We start from the raw sequence: 11,085 nt of genomic DNA on the forward strand, positions 1-11,085 counted from the left end.
AAAAGTACTATTGCATTCTCTAATTGAGGGAAAAAAAATTCCCCTCCTTACATTCACTTAAAGAAGAGAAAAGGAAGAATGCTAATACCTGATTGGTAGGGCTGCAGCCAGCGTGCCTGTTTACATGACCACCAGCTGCATGTACTTAACATGACACCCTTGACCTGTCTTCATGCGGTATTCGTAAAGTCTGGGCTGGTTTGATTGGCAATAAATGAATGATAAATGATTCGAAATTCTTTTATTATTATTTGTGAGATTGGTAATTTTTACAAAAAATATTTCTCCATCACTTGTTTATGACCATGCCCATTTTCTTCTTTTAAGTGACTATTGAATTTTTTATATATGAAGATAATCTGGGTTTTGTGGCACATCTTTCCCATTGTATTGTCTTAATTTCGTTTTTTTTCATTGTCACATATTATATCATGGGCGATTTTCATGTAATTGTGTGTTTCAGGTCTGCAACCAAAGATTCTTTAATAATCATAGATGAATTGGGAAGAGGAACCTCTACATATGATGGATTTGGATTAGCATGGGCTATATCAGAGTACATTGCGACAAAGATTGGTGCTTTTTGCATGTTTGCAACACATTTTCATGAACTTACTGCCTTGGCCAATCACATACCAACTGTTAATAATCTACATGTCACAGCACTAACTACTGAAGAAACCTTAACTATGCTTTATCAGGTGAAGAAAGGTGAGTGTATACCACTGGTATACTGTAAATTCAGGTGTGGCAGTGGGAAATTTCCACCCATGACATCATGAATCATTGCCTTATTCTGAATGAATTATTCATGTTTGTCAGAACACATTTACTTTTTTTTTTTTAATTAAAAAAATTTTTTTTAAGATTGATTTTACTCACTTGACAGAGATCACAAGTAGGCAGAAAGGCAGACGGTAGGGTGGGAGTGGGGGCGGTGGGGGAAGCAGGCTCCCTGCTGAGCAGAGAGCCCGATGCTGGCCTTGATCCCAGGACCCTGAGATCATGACCTGAGCCAAAGGAAGAGGCATAACCCACTCCCAGGCGTCCTTAATTCATAATCTGGGTACAAGGACAAGGTGCATTATATTTCTGTGTCTCACAGTAGGATGACAGTTATACAAAGAATAACTCATACTCTTCAACATTACCACAGAAGGTTTTATACCTCCATGGCAGCCTGATTTCTTGTCAAAGTAGATAGTGACAATAATAAGCTTTGAAGTTCTAGGACGGCTGTTACTGTTTAAGGAACCATTTATTATAATTACTTCATTGGAATTTTAATGGTGTATTACACAAACAGGTTCATTTATTTATTTTTTTAAAGGTTTTATGAGCCAAAGGCAGAGGCTTTAACCCACTGAGCTACCCAGTCGCCCCACAAACAGGTTCATTTAAAGATGGGGTTTCCACAGATCCTGAAATTGTTAGTAGTTCTCACATAGGGAATGACTTGTAGGCATTCTGTCCTTTCAGAAAAGTGTCATTTTGTGGGTCTGGCAGCTAATGAGATTTACCAAGTTGATGAGATTAATGCGCTGTAAAGTTTTGGCTGCCTAAGCGTTTCACCAGTCATTGGAATAGCTTTTTCAGATAGCTATCTGATTTTCCAAGAACACATTTTTACTGCATCAGTTGGTTGATACAAGTACAAAAATATTTTTGGTTCTTTTATCCTTTGTTCTTATGCTTCAGTGGGAATCCTTTTGACTTACCCTGTTCACATTATTGTTGATACTTTTAGGGCCGCTCACCCTGCTTGAGCTTTCCTGTTTTCTCTCTGTCAAATAAATAAAACAATAAAAAATAAAATAAGATACAGATACTTTTAGTTGGACCTGGCATTTAGCATGAAGTTGAAGTTTTGCTTTTTGTTTTGTGCTTTGTATGATAAATGGGTTGAGAATTTAATTTATTTATTAGAGAGACCAAGCATGAGCATGCAAGAGGGTGGGGAGGGGCAGAGGGAGAGAATCTTTTTTATTTTTATTTTTTAAGATTTAATTTATTTATCTGACAGAGATCACAAGTAGGCAGAGAGGCAGGCAGAGAGAGAGAGGGAAGCAGGCTCCCTGCTGAGCAGAGAGCCGGATGCAGGGCTTGATTCCAGGACCCTGGGACCATGAACTGAGCCAAAGACAGGCTTTAACCCCCTGAGCCTGAAGCATGCTGTGAGGCTCCATCTCACAGCCCCACCTGCCCCATCATGACCTGAGCCGAAACCAAGGGTTGGATGCTTAATCAGCTGAGCCACCCAGGTGGCTCAAAATTTTATTTTTAATTTGACACAGAGGGAGTGAGAGAGAGCACAAGCAGCAGGAAGAGGGAGAAGCAGACTCCTCAATGAGCAGGGAGCCCAATGAGGGGCTTGATCCAGGACCCCGGGATCATGACCTGAGCCAATCAGACTCTTAACCAACTGAGCCACCCAGGCTCCCCTGGGTTCAGAGTTTTGAAAGACCAGTTAACCCGAGGAGAAAATAGTGGTATGTCTGTGCATCACTATGGCTGTTTATCAGACGTTTGCTTCTGTTTTGTTTTTGTTTGTTTCTCTTAGTTGTGTGGAGTATCCAGCCCCAGAATGCATGGGCTATATAACTAGGCCAAAAAAATTTTTACAGTTGATACATAGTTGAGGCAAAAGTGGAAGCTCCATGATAACTCTGTAAGCATCACTTGTATTAAACATCTGGAAGGAATGTTATAATTCCATTTATTTTCTGCAAACAGGGATGAAGATAAGCTACCTAGTCTATAAAATTTACTAATAATTTGGGTCCAAAATTACATTGTCATGTGTTTGCAGTAGTTCAGAATAAGAATAAGATTATGTAAGAATGGGGGGTGCCTGGGTGGCTCAGTTGTTAAGCATCTGCCTTCGGCTCAGGTCATGATCCCAGGGTCCTGGGATTAAGCCCCATATTGGGCCCCCTGCTCAGCGGGGAGCCTGCTTTTCCCTCTCCAGTTCCTCTGTGCTTGTGTTCCTTCTTGCTGTCTCTCTCTGTCATAAATAAAATGTTAAAAAAAATAAAGAAAGAAAGATTACGTAAGAATGGTACGCAATTCTAAGACCAGTATTGTAAATTTATTTATCAAGCCAATTTCGTGAAGTCTATCTAGAAAATGATGTAGGCAGATCTAGAGAATGGACCGTTCAGTAATAAGCCATATATTTTGAGTTAAATGCTCTTTATTAGTGATACACATTTATCTTGTTTTTTCTTCATACTTTATTTAATTCCTCCCTTATGAAATGGGAAAACGTCAGAGGGACAGTTGAGTTAATTTTTCTTCAGATTCTGATATTTGTCCAGACCTCTGAGGAATCACTATCAATCTTTTCTTCTTTTTTTTTGGATATTTTTATTTTTCCCACTGCATTTGTCAAGGATAAGATAAAACCCTGTGTGCATTACTTTCCACTAAAGACTTAATTAAAATTCCTTCATCTAAGTTACTCTGAAACATTTGGCTAATGTATTTGAAATACAAAATTAAGTTTCCAAATGACAAAGTGAGATGGATAAGTTCTATTTACATCAGTTGTTTTCTCTTTCTGCCTGCTCCTCACAACTCCCAAATTTCTTGTAGGTGTCTGTGATCAAAGTTTTGGGATTCACGTTGCAGAGCTTGCAAATTTCCCTAGGCATGTAATAGAGTGTGCTAGACAGAAAGCTCTGGAACTAGAGGAGTTTCAGAATATTGGAGGATCACAAGGATATGATGATACGGAACCAGCAGCAAAGAGGTGCTATCTGGAAAGAGAGGTTTGTCATATTGTGTTTGTAATTATTTAACCCTGTGTTAGATCCATCAGGTCCCAAGTGATGTTAATACTTACTTGATCATTCATTGTTGCCTTTCACTTTGATTTCTTTGCATGGCAAAGACTTCATCTGTATCATTTTGATTTCTGACAAAAAGAGAGTATGTAAGTACCACATTTAAAATGTAGGAGGACAGGAATGTTAGTCTAGGTTTAAAGTAATTCCAAGGAGTTCCAGATGTCCAGGCACTTTTTTGATTACTTCATAAACAAATAGGTCAAGTCAGTTAATGGTATATTTACTCAGTTAATTGCTTAGTTAAGGGAATAAGAAAGAAACAGTTCCTGCGTTCCATTTGTCTAGAATCTGGTTGGGAAGATATTACGGAACATGTTAAGGAGAATCATGCAGTATATGACATGTTTACTCTGGACAGCTCTTTTTGGGCAAGATGTTTCACTTCTCATGGGAGAAGTATATCTTAAGTTAGGCCTTCTCTGAGTGATGAATGAAATTTAGATGTACAGAAAGGTACAGCTTATGCTCAACATATTTTTTTTAAAAGTAGAGGGGTAATTCTCTGAAATAATGAAAATAAAATTAATTCACTGCTGGGTTCCAGCAGCATTTACTTCTTGTCATGATTTTAGCTTTTACCAGTGAGTTTTTTACTTGAAGGATAGATAATGGTTGATCATAATAGATGATCGTGTATGATTTTTAAGCTTTAAAGGTATAGTTTTGTCTTTTGTCCCTAGATAGGCAGGAGAAATGTGTTATATCTTGTTACTAGTTTAAGTTAGGGAGGTTGCGGTAGAGTGTTATTATCAGCACCACAGCTGTTGGTGGTCTGGGGTTAGGTAGGCTCTTTTATGTAATCCCTAATTTCTAAATAGCAGAAACCATCTACTTTTGATAACATTAATTACATTGTCCAAAAAAATACTAAATAAATTCTGAAGTTTTTTGAAAAAAAACTTTAAAGGAGATGTATAACTATCGATGTTCAGTCTAGAATCTGTCTTTTTATTTGAAAGAGTGCACTTGTTATTTAATAGAGAAATATATCTTCTTTACCTTACCATTTGGGATATCTACCTGTCAACCCTTAAGGTACTTACTACGAACTAGCTCCCAGTATGAAAAGCAGGCTTTTAGTTCTGCTTCATACATGATGATAAACATTTACACAACACTTACCCTTTCCCAGGCACTGTCCTATGTACTTCCAAGCACACGCATTCACTTTCCAGTTCTCCCAGGAGCCCTGTGATGTTGAGAATACTATCATCCCCTTGTTGTGAATGAGGAATGTGGGTTAAGTAATTTCCCCATGGTCACATGGCAAGTAATGGCCATGCTCTTTAGAATGCCAATGATTGGCCAGTAAAATAGTAATTTAAAAATTCTGTCCATATTTGAGTACTGAATTTTCAGTGACTGTTTATGCCTTATAGTATTTATAAACTTGAATTCTTTTTTTCCCAGAAGATTAAGTTTATATATCAATAATGAAAGGTGAGGGATTGGGGGACTACTAAAATATTGAGCCCCTTTTCATTAGCAGCTGAAAATGTATTTATAAATATCCTTTAATGACTTGCTTTGGAGAAATACAGTCAAATAAGGGCTTTCTGTATATTGGATAGTTCACCTCACAATTTAAAGAATGTTCTTTGATTATTGGGTGGTGTGTTATAGGTTGAAATTTAATGAAACAATTCATTACAATTTATTTTGACTTTTTAAAAAGACATTTTAAAGACTAATGGAGCATTCATATATCTTTCAGCAAGGTGAAAAAATTATTCAGGAGTTTTTATCCAAGGTGAAGCAAGTGCCTTTTACTGAAATGTCGGAAGAAAACATCACAATGAAGTTAAAACAGCTGAAAGCTGAGGTAGTAGCAAAGAATAATAGTTTTGTAAATGAAATCATTTCACGAATCAAAGTTACTACATGAGAAAATCCCACCAAAGGAGTAAAGAGAATACTGATAAGCTGTTGTCTAGAACACTTTTGTATTGTTTTATACTAACTCTGTTTTCATAGTGCTGGCAATTTGAGACCCATGGGATATCAACTTAATAAAATATTTAGTAATACTTTGAGTACATTGTCAAGGATCTTTATTTTCGAAGAATGAGAGCTGTAGCTGAGGGATACTTAAATGGGCATGGGCAGTAGGCCGTGTGTTGAATTTTACAAATAAAGTCATGTAGTTTGTGGAATTTGAAATGCATTGTATTTCTTTGTAATAGAACTTGTATACATGTTTCTTGCAAAATGGTATGGAAAAAGCAAGTTACACCCAAAGACTTTGCAAAACTAAAGCCTCCTAAAGCTAGAAGGAACCATGGAAATCATTTCCATTGGTCTGTTTATTAAATAATTTCCACAGTGTCTATTTATTGGCAGGAGCTAGGTTGACTGGATACACATTAGCCAAGGAGTTTATTATAAACCTGGAGTGTGTGTGATCCTCCACCCTGTGTGCCATTCTCCCACATCCCTCTGTGGGGACACTTAGAAATCTGCATTCTAATAAAACCTTTCAGATTGGGAATGCTGATTTAGTCTACTTCTCTTATTTTACAGGAAAGAGTTGGAATGGTTAACCCTGCTGAATATGGGTGGGGAAGACCATCTTTCCAGTAAATAGTGATGGGATGATGAGGTATCCAGATAAGAACAAAATGAAATTGGAGCCCTGCTCCATATATAAAAATGAACTCCAGTGAATTTTTGACCTAAATGTATAAGCTGTATAAACTTATATACTTATACTTTGCAGTATAAACTGCAAAGCTTTTAATGTTTAGTTCTGCAGTTCTAAAGAAAATAATACAGGGAAATATATTTTCGTGATAGCCTTGGCTTTGGAAAGGATGTGCTAAGTCACAACACCATCCACTCAGCTATATAAGTGTTTCTTTTCATTAAAGGGCACCACAAAGTGAAAAGACTAGATCAGTGATGGGAGAATATATTGGTAACTACTATGCAGTTACAAAGAAAGTGGTCTTTAAGAGTCTTAGTAAATACATTGCAGTAACAAAAAGACAATTCATTTAAAAGTCAGAGGATCGGAAGAGATCCTTTTCCAAGGAAGATGTACACAGGGCCAGTAAGCACATGAAAGGATATGGGATACCATCAGGGAGATGCAAATGACAACCACGGTGAGCTACCACTTCACACCCATTAGAGCACCTAAAATCAAAAGTTGGTGAACAAGTACTGATGAGGATGTGGAGGAACTGAAGTTCTCATACACTGAGAAATGTAGTTGGTATAGTCACTTCAGAAAATAGCCTGGCATTTTCTCAGAGTTACCATATGACTCAGCATTTCCATCCCTTAGGTATATATCCAAGAGAGACTTACCCACATAAAAACTTGCACACAAAAATTCATAGCAGGATTCTTCATAATAACCAAAAAGTGGAAGCACCCCAAGGTCAGTGGATGAATTAAGGAACATACAAAATGCGGGATACCTATACAGTTGAATATTATTTTGCCACAAAAGGAATGAAAGACTACTACATGCTACAACTTGGATGAGCATGGATGGACATGGTGATGAAGCCAGGTATAAGAGTTTATGTATTATATGATTCCGTTAATATGAAGAGTCCAGAATATAAAAAGAGTAGTTTAGCAGTTGCACATGGCTGATGTGCAGAAAATGGGTAGCTAGGGTGGTGATATGATAGCTGAACTTTCTTTTTGAAATGAATATGTTCTAAAACTGGTGATGGTTGCACCCTGAGTATACCAGAAGCTATTGAGTTGTACACTTGAAGTGGGTGCATTGTATGAATTATATCTCCATAAAACTTGGTTCAAAAAAAGGTAGGGACTTTACCCAAGAGAAATCTAAAGGGTCCATACGCATGAAAAGGTCTTTGATCACCATTTAGAAAAATGAAAATGAAAACTAGGCCGGGTCACCCCACCCTCCCCTCCAGACGGACAGTCAGAGTGCGACAGTGCCAACTGTTGGTGAGGATGTGACATGACAACACTGCTGGTGGGAATATCTAGTATGGTGAAAATACGCATAGGACCAAGCAGTTTCTAAGTCCGTGCTCTAGAAATGCTTGGATGTGTTGTACTATGATGAGCATGCAAGAATATTTGTGATAGACCCTAGCTGGAAACAACCCAGCTATGGAAATGAACTACAGCTGTACAAAACATCCTGGATGGAATCTTAAGAACAATAAGCAAAAAGAATGAGAGAGGAATAATAATTTTCTCCCCACTCATTCGTAGTTGAATAGTGGGTAAATACTGTTTGGTGGTGCATTCATAGGGGATGAGACTAAAGAACATGGAATATGGAAGTCAGCAGAGTTGTTGTCTCTGGAGATGGGGGTACTGAGGGGGAGACGGCCCCTAGGAGGCTTCCAGAGTGTTACAGCATTCTGTCTTCCAACCGGGGTGGTAGTTGTGCAGGTGCTATTTTATAGTTACTGTTAAACTGCCATTATGTTTGTTAGGAGAGCAAATGAAAATTCAAGACCCAATGGGCCCTTTAATAAAAATGCTTATTTTAATTTACTGTGCTCTTTTTCATCATCAACAGTTTAGGCTGAGTTCTGTATCATTTCTTTTCTGGATACCAAAAGCTTGGGAAGAATGTAAACTTAGAAAAAAGTTAAATGTGGAAATTTTTATTGGTGACAAAATCGTTTAGTCACTTCCAAGTGGAAGACTGTCATATCATTCAAAAAGCAATTTTAAAATTCCAGTGAAATATTTCATCCCCTACTTAGCCGAGAAAGAGTGTTTTTAGATTGCTACACAAAAGCCTGCATAAAACGGAAATCAGCCCACAGTTTTAGTTGTTAGCCCTACAAGAAACGGGGAGGGGGTGTTGATGCTAAGAAAACGTAATCTATCAAGCTCTGATGAATCAGGCGGCTTTCATTTCTCTCAGAGAGATTTAGTGTTTAGTTGTAAGATGTTTTTGAAAATGAAAAACACATAATGGAGCCCTTTAAGATATTTCAGACCTAAGCTAGGCTTATTACATGAATATGCTAATGAAGCAGCCAGGCCTTCAGTGAGTCTCCTTCCTTTTGGAATGGTGGATATAAAGTAAAAGACCGTTGCATTTAAAAATTTTAATTGTAATGTGATTTGGGTTTTCCCTTAAACATGAACTTGGATATTACCAGAGTAAAGTCAAATAGTTATTTTCCAAGATTTAGAACTTGACCATACTGTTACCATGAAGTCTGTGGGCCACATAACCACATTTCTGAGAAAATACATGGTTTTTGCTTTTTTTTTAAAGTTAGCACTAAGGATTCATCCAAGATGCAGTTGTTTTTGTAATTAATTTTATTTCTTCCCTTAAAATACTGTTTTGAGATAAAAATTGTAACAGAACAGAAAAAAGATGTTTTAGGATAGATATATTTAAAGAATAACTTTTTCCCCTTAAAATCTCAGTGTTCCACATACTAAGCACATCCTGTTAGACTTCTTAAGTATTAAATGCATCTTCTATCCTTGGTCTTTCTGCATTTAGCTTTTTTGGGAAGTATGTTTTTACCCACAGCATATGGTATGAGCTGCTGATTCAGTATTGAGTGGCTCTTTAAGCTTGTTAGTTACATTCTGTTGATCAGAATGGTACGCCGAACATCAGAAGAAAAACTGGTTCCTGGTCTGAAATAAATTAAACACTGTTAATCAGCTTCTGAAGAGGAACAAATGAGTAAAAGGGATTTTGTAAGGAAATCTAACACTGCCTTCCCGGGTGCAGTGTCTTTTTGTGGGGAGTGGGGAAGGTATTGGGTGTGGCCAATGTGAAAATGCCCACAGTGATGCACACAGTTTGAGGCTAAAACTGGAAGTGGAGCCTAAATTAAAGTAATAGTTTTCTGCCTGATATTCTCCCCACTCTACTTCCCTTGATAGAGCTGCAGCTTTCTCTTAATTCTGCATCGGATTTATCTGTGTGTCCTTCAGCTGTCTGTGGACACTGTGCGGCCGTGCTCACTGTCCCAGAGAAAGTAGTCCCTTGTAGAACGCGTCTCGTCACTTGTAGCAATGCCTTCCTCCCTCTGCTGAGGGAAATGGGAGACCTCGCCTTGCCTTTGACACAGCAGCTTCCCCACTTCCCTGGAAGCAATGTTTCATGGTGTCAGACAACATTCAGAACATGGTCCAAATTCAATGTATGTTAGCATATTTTTGCTTTGGCTTGTGGTTTGTCCAACAGAAGTGCCCACACACATCTTTCATCCAGCTCTGTGGGAAGTTCAGCAATGGCTCGAACAATATGGGATGTTGGGCTGCTGTCACTGGACCATCCTGATCTTATTTCTAGACTTGGTGAACAGAAGACCACACTGCTGTTGCCTTCGATTCACTTCAAAGAGGTAAAAAGAAATTATAAACTCCCTTAAACAGTTAAATTGAGGAGGAAAGGAAAATTCTGTCAGTGGACAATTCATTAGCTCTAACAAAAGAACAATAGCTATGAATCCCTTGGTGTTCAGAACCAACCAGTACGTTTAACCATAGCAGTCAACCTATATCATCACACTATTACTATTGTGTTTATTTCCTAGAATCTTGGTGACACTTATAACTAGCAGTCAGTTTAATTTTACAAATAATCTTGAATGGAAATAGCTTAAAGCCAAATTAAGCGTAGTTAAATCTAGGACAGTGTGTCTATTTTCAGTTCAGCCACCAATCTGAAATTTCAGTATGCATTGTCCATCCAGCAAGATGTATTTTTATTTTCTCCATCTTTTCTTCACATAATGATCAGGACTTCCTATTTAGTATCAATTTTAATGTGATATTTTATTATTAAAATTGTGTGGCCCAGCCACATCATGAAAATGACTTTGCACAATGAATCCTGAGTATTTTAACCTGGGTGAAGAATTTGGCAACATTAAATACTTGGTGGGTATCTGAAACGATAGGGTCCTGTGCTGGTTCCACCAAAAGCTCATAGAGGTAGGCACTTCCATCTGTGCTCCGCAGACAAGGACACCAGGCCTCAGAGGTTCAGGGACTCGGCCCGGTCACACAGCCAGGAAGTGGCAGAATGAGGATTTGCGCCCCAGGAACGTGTTCCAAAATCTGTGCTTTTTTTTCCCCTTTCCATTTAGATACTTAAAATATAGTTAGGGATCTGAAAGGCACACTGGTGATAAATTTAATCTTTCTAAATATTATTTAGTGTCAAAATGAGTGGTGTAGGCAAAGGAACAGGAGTTAAGGAAAATCGAGGGAGGTGTGCTGCAGATGTGAGGCATTTCTAATTCTGGGGTGGAAG

At 37.9% G+C, this 11,085-nt stretch overlaps 1 protein-coding gene across 1 annotated transcript in view; it reads left to right on the forward strand.

The window, feature by feature from the left end:
• The window catches only part of MSH2 (mutS homolog 2), a 78,770-nt gene extending 72,889 nt beyond the window's left edge, over positions 1 to 5,881 (forward strand). The window contains exons 14-16 of the mRNA XM_059134742.1: positions 464 to 711; positions 3,595 to 3,770; positions 5,563 to 5,881. Coding sequence (XP_058990725.1) covers positions 464 to 711; positions 3,595 to 3,770; positions 5,563 to 5,733 — 595 coding nt within the window. The 3' untranslated portion in view covers positions 5,734 to 5,881. The remainder of the gene's footprint in view (positions 1 to 463; positions 712 to 3,594; positions 3,771 to 5,562) is intronic.
• The last annotated feature ends 5,204 nt before the right edge of the window (positions 5,882 to 11,085 follow it).

Source organism: Mustela lutreola, chromosome 9 (assembly GCF_030435805.1).
Source record: "Mustela lutreola isolate mMusLut2 chromosome 9, mMusLut2.pri, whole genome shotgun sequence".
Classification (NCBI taxonomy): Eukaryota; Metazoa; Chordata; class Mammalia; order Carnivora; family Mustelidae; genus Mustela; species Mustela lutreola.